The following is a 17,459-nucleotide window of genomic DNA, read 5'->3' on the forward strand; positions in this document are numbered from 1 at the left end:
ATTTTTTTGTCACTCTCAGTTGGATCTGGGGCTCTGGGAATTTCCAGCAGCAGTGATTCTTGAACTGCTGGAGTTCTCTCATCTCTGTGGGGCAAATAGGCACATGGATTTATAGTGCTATTGGTTGAGGTTAAGGGGGTTTAGCCTCTGGTTGTGAAATGTACATGTGTATGGGCACATATTTGTGTTCTTTGTTGGTCCAGAAAGTATTTAAAGTAGTTTACAAGAATATTTAAGCTATAACAGGACAGCATAAATTTAAAAATAGGGGCATGGAAATTAAGGAACAAAGCAGGACAAAAATGAAGCTGGGAATGGCACTATAAATGCCTGTCATAAAGACCTATTTATAGGTTTTCATGCTGGAATAATTGGCCTTTGGGGGCACTGAGCCTTGAACATTGGCCTTGTTAAAACTGTGTTCTAGGAACTGATACGTTCAGAGATATTCCGAGTAGAGAGAGCAGGACACAGACGCACAGAAAGCACACACATGTGTACATGTGCTTACCCCCTTCCACTGCCCTTTCTACCTAGTTTCTCAAAGAAGTTAGCTTTGAGTTGATAGTCAAAATTCAACAGACTATCAAAATATTTTCTCTTATTTTTATGGGCATATAAAGATAAATTTAAAGTATAGTTTACATTAAACAATATGTTTAAAATGATGTTTTAAAATTGGTGTTATAGAAACTAATATTTTCTTATCAGTCTACTTATAATATGGTATAGAATCTTTCCTTAAAACAATATGCTTCACCAGAGTACAGTGAACTGAAAATATTGCTGCTGGCAACATGAATTCTAAGCAATAGGTATGCGTAAGTATACTTAATTGGAGTCTAAGGCCACTAAATGTTAAAAGTGCTCTCTAGAGCTTCTCTTTTCAAAACAGTAAACACTGTTAATATGAATGTTGGTACATAATAAGGGCAATCAAAGAAGAAGCTTTTCAGGATTGATGGGGCAGTAAAAGAGCCCAGATTATCTGAAAAGAGTTACATAGGCTTTTCTAGATATTTCCTTGATCTAACCCGTATATTCACATGTAATCTTCTGATTTTGATTTGGTTTTCCATGTGGGTTCCCTATTATAACGAGGTATTTCTCACAAATTATATAAACTTACAATCTAGTTTCTCAGCCTAGAGTTGAAATACAAACTCTAGAGTACAGGGAAGAGGTAGTGGCAATTGTGTGACCCTTCATCTTCAGCAATGTTTTGCAAAATATTTAAAGTAGTGGAAAAATAGCAGACATAGCAGGGTTACTGGAACAAAATTTTTTATATTAATAGGAATTGTGGCAGAGATTGGCCAGACCACAATGGAAAAGCCACAGTCCCTTGTTTCTGCAGACTAGAGCATGGGAAGAGAGAGATGATGATATTGCCTAGCTTGCAGGGCTGATGTGCAGATCAGATGAAATGAGTGATTCCTTTGGAAATGCTTTGGGAATGCTGAAGATTTGTGTGGGTCTAAAGTGTTATTACTGTTATTGGCACAGGAAAAAAGTCAATCAGAATATCTGAAGATCACCCAAGAAAAAGAACAGCAAGAATCTTTGGCCCTGGAAGAGTTAGAGTTGCAGAAAAGAGCAATCCTCACAGAGAGTGAAAATAAACTTCGGGACCTTCAGCAAGAAGCAGAGACTTACAGAACTGTAAGTTTAAATAATATTCAGGTTCCAGAGCTGTGAAATTATTTGTATGTGAAAACCCTTGTTATCTCTCCAGTCAGTATAAAGTTGTAGAGAAGCTTTTGTTCTACTGAGTTAGATTTACATATGCATGCACTTCATTTTTAGATGGTAAGAGCTATTCATGGGAGTGGTTTTGGTGTTTGCTACATGGTGCTCCTGACTCTTCTTTTAGCTGGCTGTATTTCTCTCAGCCACTCACTCTGATTCTTTGTACTCAGGCTCTGCAGCATCTCCACTTCATTGCTTACTCACCCTTGATCTTTAGGGAATGACCTCACTTTGTAGGCAGCACTTGTCCTGGCACCTTCCTGCCTCTCCAGCTTCATCTCATAGCGCGTCCTGGACATAATTCATTCTCTGTTTATATCACAGTTTAGTTATGCCAATGCCCTGCTTTTACATTTAAGTTTTTTCCAATTTTCCCGTATTAAACATAGTCCTATAATGCATGTATCTGTATATATGTCTCAGTGTGCACATTTTTAAGGCCCTCTGGCCCTTCCCTCAGCAGTATATGAAATGTATGACCTGTTTTGAATAAATGGACTGAGGTTATTTTATTTAGCTGAGGTTATTTTATTTAGACTTTTTGCTCTGATTTAGGCAGTGACAGTCAACACTTCTTACCCATATTTCTAAACTATGCTTTATTTTCCCATTTCCAACATTTATGTGGGGTGGCATGGTGAAAGGAAATGGGTACTCAGGAGGCTTAGATCTTCCACTTGCTAGCTTTGTAAATTAATTATATGTTAATTTCCTCACCTGTCACATGAAGAGATTGGATTTGGTAATTCCTTAAGACCTTTCCAGCTCTGACATTCTATGGCTGTGCCTTACTTAGATTTTTTTCCATCAGAATCAAGATTGATATTTTCATGAGATAATAGTAATCTTTGGTAAAGTTTATATAAGTTCCTTCTTTTTGCAAAAAACCTTCTAAATAATAATTTTTATGGTGGAAAAACCAGATACGTTATTTTTCTTCCAAAATTAAACTATGAAAGTAATAGAATACTATTATAGGCATTTAAACAAATAGAAGAAAATACCCATTTTCCTACCAATAGTTACTATTATCTACTTTATTATTTATTTCTTTTTGACTGTCTATTCAGAATACTCTTGAATATATAGGTGGTTGAAATAGTTACCCAAATAGCTAGAGAGAATCTGGAATTTTGAATTGTGTTAAAAATAGAATATTTTCGTGCCGGCCCTGTGGCTTAGTGGTTAAGTGCACGCGCCCCGCTACTGGCAGCTCAGGTTTGGATCCTGGGTGCACGCTGACGCACCACTTCTCCGGCCACGCATCCCACATACAGCAACTAGAAGGATGTGCAGCTATGACGTATAACTATCTACTGGGGCTTTGCGGGGGAAAATAAATAAATAAATAAATAAAATTAAAAAAAAAAAATAGAATCTTTTCTTTGTTATATGATTCCTTTAGGAATTGAGCAGCAATTCTTTGTCCTTTCTAGTGTTTGGTGTGATACATAGAGTTATTTATCTAAATTTAAAAATTTAAGTAGATGTAGACATCATGTCATGTATATCATTGCTAATAAACAGATCTGTACTTTAATAAAAATATGTCTGTTTTTATTAACAGAGAATTCTTGAATTAGAAAGTTCTTTGGAAAAAAGCTTGCAAGAAAGCAAAAATCAATCAGAAGATTTAGCTATTCATTTGGAAGCTGAAAAAAATAAGCACAACAAAGAAATTACAATCATGGTTGAAAAACACAAAACAGAATTGGAAAGCCTACAACATCAGCAGGATAACCTTTGGACTGAAAAACTCCAAATCTTAAAGCAACAGCATCAGACTGACATGGAAAAACTTAGAGAAAAATGTGAACAAGAGAAAGAAACATTGTCGAAAGACAAAGAGAGTCTCTTCCAGGCCCACATAGAAGAGATGAATGAAAAGACTTTAGAAAAGCTTGATCTGAAGCAAACAGAACTGGAATCCTTGTCTTCTGAACTGTCAGAAGTATTAAAAGCCCGTGACAAGCTTGAAGAAGAACTTTCTGTACTAAAGGATCAAGCAGATAAAGTGAAGCAGGAATTAGAGGCCAAGCTGGATGAAGAGAAAAGTCATCACCAGCAACAAGTTGACAATATCATTAAAGAACAGGAGATGTCTATCCAGAGAACTGAGAAGGCATTAAAAGATGAAATTAATCAACTTGGGCTTCTTCTGAAGGAAAAGGACAAGCATTTGAAAGAGCATCAGGTTCATGTGGAAAATTTAGAAGCAGATATTAAAAGGTTTGAAGGGGAACTGCAGCAGGCATCTGCTAAGCTGGATCTTTTTCAGTCATCCCAGAGTACTACACATGAGCTGGCAAAAGCATATGAGGAGCAGCTGACCCAGTTGCAGCAGCAGTTGTTGAATTTGGAAACAGAAAGAATTCTTCTTACCAAACAGGTAGCTGAAGTTGAGACACAAAAGAAAGAAGTTTGTACTGAGTTAGATGCTCACAAAATCCACGTACAGGACTTAATGCAGCAACTTGAAAAACAAAATAGTGAAATGGAGGAAAAAGTAAAATCTTTAACCAAACTCTATGAGTCTCAACTTAAAGATAATAACATAGAGCAAGAACAGACAAAGCAAAACTTGATAGAAAAGGAAAATGTAATTTTACAAATGAGAGAAGGACAGAGGAAAGAAATTGAAATACTCAAACAGAAATTATCAGCCAAGGAGGACAGTATTAGTATTTTGCATGAGGAATATGAAACCAAATTTAAAAATCAAGAAAAAAAGATGGAAAAAATTAAACAGAAAGCAAAGGAGATGCAAGAAACATTAAAGAAGAAATTGTTGGATCAGGAAGCCAAACTTAAAAAAGAGCTTGAAAATACTGTTCTAGAGCTTAGTCAGAAAGAAAAACAGTTCAATGCCAAAATTTTGGAAATGGCACAGGCTAACTCAGCTGGAATCAATGATGCAGTGTCAAGACTGGAAATAAACCAAAAGGAGCAAATAGAAAGTCTTACTGAGAAGCACAGGCAAGAACTCAATGATGTTATATCAGTCTGGGAAAAGAAATTTAATCAGCAAGCTGAAGAACTTCAGGAAAAACATGAAATCCAATTACAGGAAAAAGAACAAGAGGTAGCAGAACTGAAGCAAAAGATCCTCATATTTGGATGTGAAAAAGAAGAGATGAACAAGGAAATAGCATGGCTGAAGGAAGAAGGTGTTAAGCAGGATACGATATTAAAGGAGTTAAAGGAACAGTTAAACCAGAAGTCTGCTCATGTGAATTCTCTCTCACAAAATGAAACGAAACTGAAAGCACAGCTTGAAAAGCTGGAGCTTGACTTGAATCATTCTCTGAAGGAAAATACTTGTCTTCAAGAGCATGTAGTTGAACTGAAGATGCTGGCAGAAAAAGATAAGCTTCAAGTTTCTGAGTTGACTGACAAGTTGAAAACCACAGATGAAGAAGTCCAGAGTTTGAAGTCCTCACATGAAAGGAGTAAGAAAAGCCTAGAAGACAAAAGCTTGGAATTCAAAAAACTGTCTGAGGAACTAGCAGTTCAGCTGGATATTTACTCTAATAAAACTGAAGCCTTATTACAAGCTAAAACAAATGAACTAATCAACATTAGTAGTAGTAAAATTAATGCCATTCTCTCTAGAATTGCCCATTGTCAACACCACACGACTAAAGTTAAGGAGGCACTAGTAAGTAGAACTTGCAGAGTTTCTGAATTAGAAGCACAACTTAAACAGCTAACAGAAGAGCAAAATACACTAAATAGTTCTTTTCAACAGGCTACCCATCAGTTAGAAGAAAAAGAAAATCAAATTAAGAGCATGAAGGCTGATATTGAAGATCTTGTAACAGAAAAAGAAGCCTTACAGAAGGAAGGAGGCAGTCAGCAACAGGCTGCCTCTGAAAAGGAGTCTTGTATCACACAGTTGAAGAAAGAGTTATCGGAAAACATCAATGTTGTTACATTGATGAAAGAAGAGCTTAAAGAAAAAAAATCTGAAATCAGCAGTCTTAGTAAACAACTAACTGATTTGAATGCACAACTTCAGAATAGTATCAGCCTAACTGAAAAAGAAGCAACCATTTCATTACTAAGTAAGCGATACGATGAGGAACAACGTGAATTGCTGAATCAGGTGCAAGATTTATCTTTGAAAGTTGAAACTCTGAGTAAAGAAAAAATTTCTGCTCTTGAACAGGTAGATCACTTGTCCAACAAATTCTCAGAATGGAAGAAGAAAGCACAGTCAAGATTTACACAATATCAAAATACTATTAAAGAATTGCAGATGCAGCTTGAGTTAAAAACAAAGGAAGCCAGTGAAAAGGATGAGCATATAACTTTACTGAAGGAAGACCTTGATCAGCAAAATGAAAGATTTGAATGTTTAAAGGGTGAAATGGAAGATAAGAACAGCAAGATGGAGAAAAAGGAGTGTAATTTAGAGATTGAGTTAAAAACTCAAATAGCAAGAATTGTGGAATTAGAGGAACATGTTACTCAGAAAACAATTGAAATTGAGTCCTTAAATGAAGTTCTTAAAAATTACAATCAACAAAAGGATATCGAACAGAAAGAAACGGTTCAGAAACTTCAACACATGCAGGAATTGGGAGAAGAAAAGGACAACAGGGTTAAAGAGGCTGAAGAAAAAGTCTTAAGACTCGAAAAGCAAGTGTCTTCCATGAACTCTGAACTTGAAACTAAGAAGAAAGAATTGGAACATGTGCATTCAAGTGTGAAAAGCAAAGAAGAGGAGTTAAAGGCATTGGAAGATAGACTTGAGTTAGAAAGTACTGCAAAATTAGCAGAACTGAAGAAAAAAGCTGAACAAAAAATTGCTGCCATCAAGAAGCAGTTGTTAACTCAAATGGAAGAGAAAGAACAGCAATATAAAAAAGATACAGAAAGTAATTTGAGTGAGCTAAATATGAAATTGCAGGAAAAAGAGAGAGAAATTCACATCTTGGAAGAAAAACTTAAGTCGGTAGAAAGTTCACCGCAAGCAGAAACATCAGTTGTACCCAGATCAACAAAAAATGTGGCAGCCTGTACTGAGCAAGAAGAAGCAGATCCCCAAGGCTGTGTGCAGAAGGCATGTGAAGAAAAAATCAGTGTTTTAAAAAGAAATTTAATTGAAAAAGAAAAGCTATTGCAGAGGTTAGAGCAAGAAAAAGAAGAGACAGTGTCTGCTCATTCTGAAATGCAGTGCAAATACCAGGAGCTCTTAATAAAGATAGAACATGCTGAAGCAAAGCAACATGAAGATCAAGTTATGATAAATCATCTTCAAGAAGAACTTGAAGAAAAAAACCAGAAATATTACTTGATAGGATCTCAGGATGTAGAAGAAGAGGGAGATAGAAATAACATAAGGGCAAAGCAAAACTTGGAAAATGTGGTTGATGATGTCCAGAAAACCCTCCAGGAGAAGGAACTAACCTGTCAGATTTTGGAACAAAAGATAAAAGAGCTGGATTCCTGCTTAGTAAGAGAGAAGGAAGGACATAGAGTTGCAATAGAAGAGTTGACCTCAAAATATGAAAAATTACAGACTTTACAACAACAAATGGATGGAAAGAGTAAAGCCACAGAAGTTTTGGAAGAAAGTGCTGAAGAAAAGTCCAAATCACATGTGGTCCAACCCAAATTACTTAGTAACATGGAGCCTGAGCACAATGACCTGGAGTTTAAATTGGCAGGAGCAGAGCAGGAGAAGCAGAAGCTGGGGAAAGAGGTTGATAAATTGCAGAAAGATCTTCGAATGTTGCGGAAGGAGCATCAGCAAGAATTGGATATAATAAAGAAAGAATATGAACAAGAAATGGAAGAGAAAATCAAGTAAGTTTTTTTTCAGCATAAATATTTTTAAGGCAATCCTCCTTAATTAAGACTCTTTTTTCGTGCCTAATACAGTTAAGTTTCACCTACCTGAAGTATTAAACATACATCTAGTAAGTTAAATACTGAGGAGAAATAAAAACAGTTTAAGGCGGAGGCAGTTTTATTCCATGTCCATTTAGGGGGGAAAAAACCTTTTCTTGCATTAAGATGGTTATTAGGTACCTATCCAAGTAATTATTTTCATTTTGTGTTATTTTTAGTATTAGCATTATTATTATATAATAGATGTGTCTGGTGAAAAATTTTAAGTGGAAAAGAAAAATTCTTAGATCCCCAGGACCATTCCCTAGAGGTAGTCATAATTTACATATCCTTTCAGAAGTTTTCTGTGCCCAGACACACACACACACACACACGTACACGTACACGTATGCGCTCTTAAAAATGTTTTTATGCCAGTGAGATTATACTATATACACAGTTGTGAAGACCAGGTAACTGTTTACAGCTTGTTTTTTGTATGACAACAGTTAACTCTTTATATCTTTGTTACTCAGACAGGAGCAGGAAGATCTTGAGTTGAAGCACAATTCCACATTAAAACAGCTGATGAGGGAGTTTCATGCACAGCTGGCGCAAAAGGAACGGGAGCTGGAAATGACCATAAAAGAAACCATTGGTAAGTAAAATTTTAAATTCAGTGAAGAACAAATCAGAATTAGCAGAGACTATTTATAGTTTAAACTTATTCTTTTCACACTGTGCTAAGTGCTTTAAGTAATTAAACTGGAGAAAAAATTATTCTTGCTCAAGAAAGTTCTCTACTGGGAACCTGTGCTTCCTGGCAGTGGTTTGCGTTTTACGGAGGGGAGGAGCAGGTGAAAGAACGTGAAAGCATTAGCTAATTAATTACCTTATAAAGACACTTCTGCTCTGTGAGAAGGGTACATTTGGTCAATTTATTTTTATCAAATTTGATTTAGAACAAAGGTTCTTATTGAAATTGGGATATAGATATTATTTCTTACCTAATGTGTTTTCTTGTTTATGTCCATTTTTTATTTATTAGATAAAGCCCAGGAAGTGGAGGCTGAACTTTTGGAAAGCCATCAAGAAGAGACAAATCAGTTATATAAAAAAATTGCAGAGAAAGAAGATGATCTAAAAAGAACAGCCAAAAGATATGAAGAAATCCTTGATGTACCTTATTTTCTCTTTCTCTTTTGAAATTTAGCTGTAATAGAGTTCATGGTAGTGCTAAAGGAGATTGGCTGTCAAATTTCCTGTTTTTCTAATGTAGAGGGTTTTTTTGGCTCAATATTATTCAAATCATTATTTCTACACTATATGCAGATTTATAAGGAGTCTAATTGATTTCTGCCAGATTGTAGTTTCCTGAGCAGATAATACTAATCAGGCAGTAAAGTCCACTTGGTGGGTAGAGAAGCGACAGTGAGTTACTAAGGGGAAGAATGGATTCTTTTCTCTGTCTTTTTCTCAGAGTCAGACTAAATTGTGTGAGAACTAAGAATTGAGAGCTTGTGCTTGGGTGAAGTAATGGGATAGTTAGTGTGTAGTTACTTAGCTTAGCTCGGATCTTTCCAGGAGGGCCAGTTAATTTTGCTCCATCCCTACCAATTTGCATGGTTTTTGTCGGTCTCAAGGGAGAAAAAAGATGGAAAAAAAAATGGAGTGCTCAGCCAAATCTTTATATTTATTGGAAGGTTAGTTTAATGTGCTTAATTCCACTAATGGTAGATTAGCATTGTCACTTTTGTGTATGAAGATAAGCCATGAATGTTAGTGAGTATTTTGGACTCAACATTTTCAAATGTAAATTATTCATGGTTGGGTTGCAGATTCTTTAGTTACTCCAAACCTTCAGTATATGCCAAGAACCATTTCATGATTAAAAATGCATAAATCGGAGACTCATGCTTCAACTGACTATGGCAGCAATAGGAGTCTGAGCCAGGAACAGATTCTAATAATTATTATTTTAAATGTAATTGAAAAGGCTGAAATTCCAGGGTATGGCACATGCGTATAAATGCCGACTTTGGATAATTTTTGAGCTTTGAATCTCATTATGAAAGGATTTGAATAATTTCTCATTTTCTTTTACTTTTGTAGAGTATATATGTGAAGTTTTAAAAAAATGCTATTGTTTCTTGAATGCCTAGAGAATGTTGAAATTGGAAGATATATTAAAGCTAGTTTAGTTTCATCTTCTATTTTTTGTTTTTGCAGAAGGAAAAGCAAGTTCAGCATAGTTAAATGATTTCTCTAAAACTACATAGTGAGTGGTAGAGCAGTGACTCATTAGCTTTCATGTATTTTATAAAGACTTCTCCATAAGAAAGGAACTTGGGGAAGCCAACAGTTATTTATCATGGATAAGTAAGTTAAGGAGCTTCATTTGCAGGGGATAAACTGTGCCACAGCTCTAAAATTTCCCTTTTGTGAACTATTTCTCTGTCTCAATGTGTAGGGTAGTAGATGGTAGATGTTCCAAGGCGTATGACAAACCTTCATAGGTAGGGGAGTCAGGGAACAGGGAGACAGTAATAGACAGATAGGTTAACCTCTGGTGTGGTTCTCCTTGAAAATCTGCTGTTTCCTTAGGGAAATTAAGGGAATGGTCCTCCAAGCTTGAGACTTGGAGTAGTAAAGCAAGTGGGCAGGAAGTGGAGGGTGGGCAAAGGAGTTAGGTGGTCTCTTCCCCAAGCCCCTTCCTGTGCCTGAGACCGGCACTGTCATTTAGAAATGTAATGCAAGTCACAAATGTGAGCCACTCATATAATTTTAAATTTTCTAGTAGCTACATTAAAAGAATAAAAAGAAACAGGTGAACTTAAGTTTAATAATATGTTAACTAACTCATTATATCCAAAATATTATCATTTCAATATGTAGTCAATATAAAATTGTGTGTGTGTGTGTGTGTGTGTGTGTGTATATATAAATTCTTCGAGATTCAGTGCATTTTCACATTTATAGCCCATCTCAGTTTGGACTAGCCAAATTTCAAGTGCTCATAGCCGTGGTTCTAGGGTGGCTAGTGGCTACTATATTGGACAGTGTGGCCTTAGACTTTCAACTGCCAGGTCTAGGGCTGACTTTTTGATTAAGTTGGCAGTCCCCATTTAAACACCCAAATACATACTCTGTCTTGAACAATTTCTTTTTAAAATGCAAATTACTGAGAGGGGTATTAGCAGTTCTCAACAAACACCATAGAGAACAAACACCATATTGCTTTGTTTCTGAGACATATTCTCTTCCGTTCTCCCACTTAAAAATTTCTGGAATTAGAGTTTTATATGGGATTTGTAGGTATTATGAGGTGGTGTTTTTTCCCCTCTCTGAAAAACTGTTATTAGGTTGATGATTTGTCTTAATGATGACATTGTAGAATGCTGAGTTTTTGTCATCTATTAAAATAATTCCATGATTTGTTAATAGCAAATTGGAGCACACAGACATTTTCATTTTCCTGCCTTTACTATCCTAGATAACATTTGTATCATTCTTTCCCCTATTTGAAGAAGCTAGGAACTTTTGTCATTTTTGATTCACACCTAGTGTCTTCCTTGGCCCTCACACATATACATCTACACACCTTTTAGGACGTGAAATCTGCTATCTTCCCTGATTTACTAAGCAGAGAAATCATCTGTCTCCCTTTAATGGTATATCTCCAGCACAATATCCAACATATAGTAGACATTCAGAACATAGTTTTTCATTGAATCATATTGCATGTTCCTCTCCTGTTACCTCCACCACTTCTGCCACAGTCTGGGCTACCATCTTTCATGTGGTCTGGTCTGTCACATTAATTTCCCACCTGATCTACTTGCTGCTGGGTTTTTTTTTTTGGTACTAAGGTATTCATCTATTCCTGTCAGAGTTATTTTCTATCTTGAAACAAAGATGTGATCATATCATTTCTCCTCCTAAATACCTCCAGTGGCTTCCCATTGTCCCAGTGATACCTCCTCCAGTTTAGTCTGCGTTCCAGTCAAACTGAGCTTTAGGGCCAGCCCTGTGGCTTAGCGGTTAAGTGCGCGCGCTCTGCTACTGGCGGCCTGGGTTTGGATCCCGGGTGCGCACCGATGCACCGCTTCTCTGGCCATGCTGAGGCTTGTGTCCCACATGCAGCAACTAGAAGGATATGCAACTATGACATACAACTATCTGCTGGGGTTTTGGGGAAAAAAAAGGAGGAGGATTGGCAATAGATGTTAGCTCAGAGCCAGTCTTCCTCAGCAAAAAGAGAGGAGAATTAGCATGGATGTTAGCTGAGGGCTGATCTTCCTCACAAAACAAAAAACAAACAAAAAAAAACTTAGCTTTAGCTTGTTCTTCATCATATTTTGCCTTTGCTCCTGCTTTTCTGTGTCTAAAGATCACATTCTCAAACTTCATGAATTAGTGCAGCTGTTACCATCTCTCTTTTGGCTTAAAAAAAAAGTTTTAAATTTAACTTTTATTTAGAAAAAATATTTTGAGTCAAATGTATTCACATGGTTTAAAGATCAAAATAATATAAAAAAGTATAATTGGGGCCAGCCCCATGGCTTAGCGATTAAGTGCGTGTGCTCCGCTACTGGCAGCCTGGGTTCGTATCCCGGGCGCGCACTGACGCACCGCTTCTCATGCCGTGCTGAGGCCGTGTCCCACATACAGCAACTAGAAGGATGTGCGGCTGTGACATACAACTATCTTCTGGGGCTTTGGAGGAAAAAAAACGAGGAGGATTGGCAGTAGATGTTAGCTCAGAGCCGGTCTTCCTCAGCAAAAAGAGGAGGATTAGCACAGATGTTAGCTCAGGGCTGATCTTCCTCACAAGAAAAAAAAAAAAGTATAATTGGACAATGGTCTGTAATGAAAATTACACCCATTCTTGTTCTCTATGTTCTATGTCCTGTACCTCTTCTCCCCACAGGTAACCATTGGTTTCTTATGTAATATTCCAGTATTTCCTTATGCAAACAGAAACAAAAATGAAATGTATTCTTATTTTTTCCTTTCCTACCCAAAAGTTAGTTTTTGGGTATACTTATCTGCATCATACTGTTTTCATTTACAGTTTTTTAAAACCCCTTAAATAGAATTAATTGCATCTGTATTGCATTAATTAATTGCATGAATTAATTGCATCTTTGGTACTCAATCTGTATTTATTACTTCACTTATAACATTTACTTTTTGTCATACATACCTAAGTGTGTAGGAAAGTATTAATGTATCTGTCCTCTCTTCTAGACTGTAAGCATCTTGTGGGCAGGGATTTTGTTGTTCATCTCTAGTCTTGAGGACCTAGCCAAGTGCTTGGCACATACTGACACTTGGTAAATTTGAAGGAGGTGACACACTGTAGGGTGGGAAAAATTCATTTTGGAAGAGGGGGTGGTAACATCTCAAAGGAGTTGAGTACTCACAAGTAAGGGAGCTTACCTAATAGCCTAGTCCCAACCTCAGAGCAGTCTCACTGGAAGATTTCTTTTTGATAGTTCATTATTAGTGTATAGAAATGCAAGAGATTTTTGTGTATTGACTTTGTATCTTGCGATTTTACTGAATTTGTTTACTAGCTCTAACAGTTTTTTGATGGCATCTTTAGGGTTGTCTATGTATAATATGTCATCTGCAAATAGTGACAGTTTTACTTCTTCCTTTCCAATTTGGATGCCTTTTGTTTCTTTTTTCCACCTAATTGCTCTGGCTAAGACTTCAATACTATGATGAATAAGAGTGGTGAGAGTGGGCATCCTTGTCTTGTCCTTTAGAGGAAAGGCTTTCAGCTTTTTACCACTGAGTATGATGTTTGTTGTGGGCTTGTTATATATAGCGTTTATTATGTTGCGGTATGTTCCCTCTATACTCATTTTTTGAGAGTTTTTATCATAAATGAGTGTTGAATTTTGTCAAATGCTTTTTCTACATCTTTTGAGATGATCATATGATTTTTATCCTCCATTTTGTTAATGTTGTGTATCACGTTGACTGATTTGCGGGTCTTGAACCATCCTTGCATGCCCGGGGTAAATCCTACTTGATCCAAGTGTATGATCCTTTTAATGTATTTTAAATTTAGTTTGTTAATATTTTGTTAAGACGTTTTCCATTTATGTTCATCAGGGATATTGGCCTGTAATTTTCTTTTCTTGTGGTGTCTTTCTCTGGTTTTGGTATCAGAGTAATGCTGGTCTCATAAAATAAGTTTGGAAGTATTTCCGCCTCTTCTATTTTTTGGAAGAGTTTGAGAAGGGTTGATGTTAATTCTTCTTTGAATCTTTGGTAGAATTCACCAGTGAAGCTGTCTGGTCCTGGACTTTTGTTTGTTGGGAGGTTGTGATTACTGATTCAATCTCCTTACTAGTAATCAGTCTGTTCAGATTTCTTCTTTCATCATGATTTAGTCTGTTTCTAGGAATTTATCCATTTCTTCTAGGTTGTCCAATATGTTGGCTTATAATTGTTCATAGTAGTCTCTTATGATCCTTTGTACTTCTCTGGTATCAATTGTAGCATCACCTGTTTCATTTCTGATTTTATTTATTTGAGTTCTCCTTTTTTCTTGGTGAGTCTAGCTAAAGGCTTGTCAATTTTGTTTATCTTTTTAGAGAAGTAACTCTTAGCTTCCTTGATCTTCTCTATTGTGTTTTTAGTCTCAATTTCATTTATTTTTGCTCTAATCTTTGTTATTTACTTCCTTCTGCTAACCTTGGGCTTCATTTGTTCTTTTTCTAGTTCCTTGAGGTGTCAAGTTAGGTTGTTTGAGACTTTTCTTCTTTCTTAAGATAGGTGTTTATCACTATGAACTTCCCTCTTAGAACTGCTTTTGCTGCATCCCACAAATTTTGGTATGTTATATTTCCATTTTCATTTGTCACAAAGTATTTTTTGATTTTTCCTTTGATTTCTTCTTTGACCCATTGGTTGTTCAGTAGCATGTTGTTTAATCTCCACACGTTTGTGAATTTTCCAGTTTTCTTTGTGTAATTAATTTCTAGTTTCATACCATTGTGGTTGGAAAAGATGCTTGATATGATTTCAGTCCTCTTAAATTTATTAAGACTTGTTTTGTGGCCTAACATACAATCTACCCTGGAAAATGTTTCATGTGTGCTTGAGAAGAATGTGTATTCTGTTGCTTTTGGATGGAATGTTCTGTATATATCTGTTAAGTCCATCTGGTCTAACATTAGATTGTTTCTTAAATTAGAAATAACACATCAAGAATTCTTTACTAATTCTTAGAGGGCTTGCTTTAGATTGGTATCCCACAACTGTCAAAGGAAATGTAGGACATAGCCAACTGTCATATTAAAATCTGGGCCTAACTGAATAAGTAGGTATGGAGGTGATCCTTTTGAACAAGGCTAAACCATATTGACACAGATATCCACACGGGATATGCAATGGTAGAATAAAAACAGTAAATCAAGACCACGGGCAATAATGTATTTTCAGTAGTTTCTGGTCAATGGTGTTTTAAGGGTGGTGGCTAGGTTAAAGTGGAGAGATATGTAAGGAGGCTAGAGATCTCTGCTTTGCTTATGTTGGGAGAAGGAGTTTGTTCTTTTTTCAGTTGGTCTAAGTTTCATGGCAAATGGCATTTAAAATTAGATTTTCCAAGTGTCGCATGGTTCGTTGCCTTATTTTGTGCCATGGTGCCTATCTGTTTTTGTTTGTTTTTGAGAATGATGTTTCTTGGTTCTGGCAAGTCAGCATCTATTAAATCAGATACCTGTTTGTGGTTGTTTTTCCTGTTTAGTCTCTTGTCCTGTCTTCATTACTCAAATCTAATCGATATTCCAATTCCAAATGTTCTTTTAGCACAAAGGTTATTGCAAGATTTATAAGAGCAAGGAGAGATCTTCTCTGCTGTGTACAGTAGATCATGGCAATTATCAAGATAAATGAAGAAATGTAAGGAGGGGTAACAGCTTTTTACCAGGGCAGTCAAAACAGAAGAGAAAATGATTTGTATGCCAAATTTCATAAGTAGGATTTTTGGACCAATAAGTCACACATTACTTTTGCAGTCTTGTCTGTTTTTCGCAAAGTTCAGGGCAAATGGAGATGTCACATTGGTTACCAATACACTATACAGTAACTAATTTTTTTTTCAAAAATAGATTTTAGTTGGACATTTTATCCCCAAAGAACTGCTGGTGTGGTTTGGGGGCAGATGTGTAGGAGATGTGCAGATTTGCTGAACTAGGACAAAGAACTATCTCTTGATATATATAGCCCGTCCAAAGCAGCTGGGAAAAAAACCTCTACAACTTCTTGTGATCAGTAAGTTGCCAGCTGGTTGAACAGTGCTGTGCATAAAAATATCTACTAGTTTATATTAATGGATGTTTTCTAGACGTCAAATCCAAAGTCTTAAAACACGAGTTCTGTATTATAGTTCTGTCGCAGCGCTGTCGTACACCTATTATTGCTTAAGCGTGGGAACCTTAGTTTAAGGGAAAGGAAATGGCGTGATGAGCTTTATAGGATGGGGGACAGAGGGCGTGAGGGTGGAAAAATGCTGTCCTAGGAATTGTGAGCAGCGTTAAAAAGGGCTTGGAGTTGGGGACTGGCCCGGTGGCATAGTGGTTAATTTTGGGCACTCTACTTCGGTGGCCTGGGGTTCACAGGTTCGGATCCTGGGCATGGACCTGCACACTACTCATCAAGCCATGCTGTGCTGGTGTCCCACATACAAAATGGAGGAAGATTGGCACAGATGTTAGCTCAGGGACAATCTTTCCCAAGCAAAAAGAGAAAGATTGGCAACAGATGTTAGCTCGGGATCAATCTTCCTCATCAAAAAAAGAAAAGGGCTTCGAGTTAAAAGTGGGGTATGAAGGAAGATGTTTAGAGCACAGTAATGAATTACAATAAAAACAGTGGTTTGTGTCTCAAAAAATATATGTGTTTGTTTCTCCTTCAGAGGCAGTTTTCTCTGTGCTGTGTTGCCTCTCTACCATGTTCTTGTTGATATGTTTGCTAACATATTTTTTTATCCTAAAGGCTCGTGAAGAAGAAATGACTGCAAAAGTAATAGACCTGCAGACTCAACTTGAGGAGCTGCAGAAGAAATATCAGCAAAGGTTACAGCAGGAAGAGAATCCTGGCAATGATAAAGTGAGAGGAACTTGACTTTGCTTCACACGTTTCTTGAAAACATTATTTCTGTTGTTTGACTCACCTGCTAACATATATACCTACCTCATTTAATCCTAACAGAAACTTTGAAGAGAGAGATTCTTGCCTCTGTTTTATAGATAGTGAAACTAGGGTTCAAAGAGGTTAAATAAAATGTTCACACTAACAGGATAAATGTTGTATTGGGAATTTAAACCCAATCTGCCAGACTTCAAAACTTAGACATTTCTCTTATACCAGTGCTTCGCAGTCTTTTCCATGGAAAGAATAGCCTAGGAAAGTGAACTTCATAGTGCTGGGGCATAGCCAAAAATGGTCCAAAGTATGACCATTTTAGATTTTTATATTTTGTGCTAAAAATTCATGTAAATTTTATATTCTATAGTATATCCTTATTTGTAGTCACATAAAAATATTTTTCGTTATATACCATTAAGAAAATTTCTATTTTTCTTCTTGGTTAATGGATCAGATGCAGATGCAATAGGATTATTTTGGAAAATTGGACTGAATTCAAAGAGATCTGGCACTGCATATCTAGGCATGTTTATAATCTCAATTTTTAAGTAAAATTGATGCTATGAAAGATAGGCCGTGTTTACCCTGTGGCTTCCTGTTCTTCTGTGCATCACAACAAGTGCATACCTGCAGGGCGTGTGGGACCCAGTTTGAGAAGCCAGATGGTGTACTGTTTTATGTCCTAAAATGCTCTCACTCATCCATTA

At 36.5% G+C, this 17,459-nt stretch overlaps 1 protein-coding gene across 4 annotated transcripts in view; it reads left to right on the forward strand.

Annotated features, from left to right (window-relative positions):
- GOLGA4 (golgin A4) overlaps positions 1-17,459 on the forward strand; it is a 116,986-nt gene that overhangs the window by 69,633 nt on the left and 29,894 nt on the right. For all 4 annotated transcript variants that reach the window (XM_058554982.1, XM_058554991.1, XM_058555004.1 and 1 more), the window contains 5 exons: positions 1,507-1,662; positions 3,317-7,560; positions 8,121-8,242; positions 8,633-8,763; positions 16,600-16,713. In XM_058554982.1, the coding sequence (XP_058410965.1) occupies positions 1,507-1,662; positions 3,317-7,560; positions 8,121-8,242; positions 8,633-8,763; positions 16,600-16,713 (4,767 nt within the window). The remainder of the gene's footprint in view (positions 1-1,506; positions 1,663-3,316; positions 7,561-8,120; positions 8,243-8,632; positions 8,764-16,599; positions 16,714-17,459) is intronic.

The sequence above is a fragment of the Diceros bicornis genome, chromosome 2, assembly GCF_020826845.1.
Source record: "Diceros bicornis minor isolate mBicDic1 chromosome 2, mDicBic1.mat.cur, whole genome shotgun sequence".
Taxonomy (NCBI): Eukaryota; Metazoa; Chordata; class Mammalia; order Perissodactyla; family Rhinocerotidae; genus Diceros; species Diceros bicornis.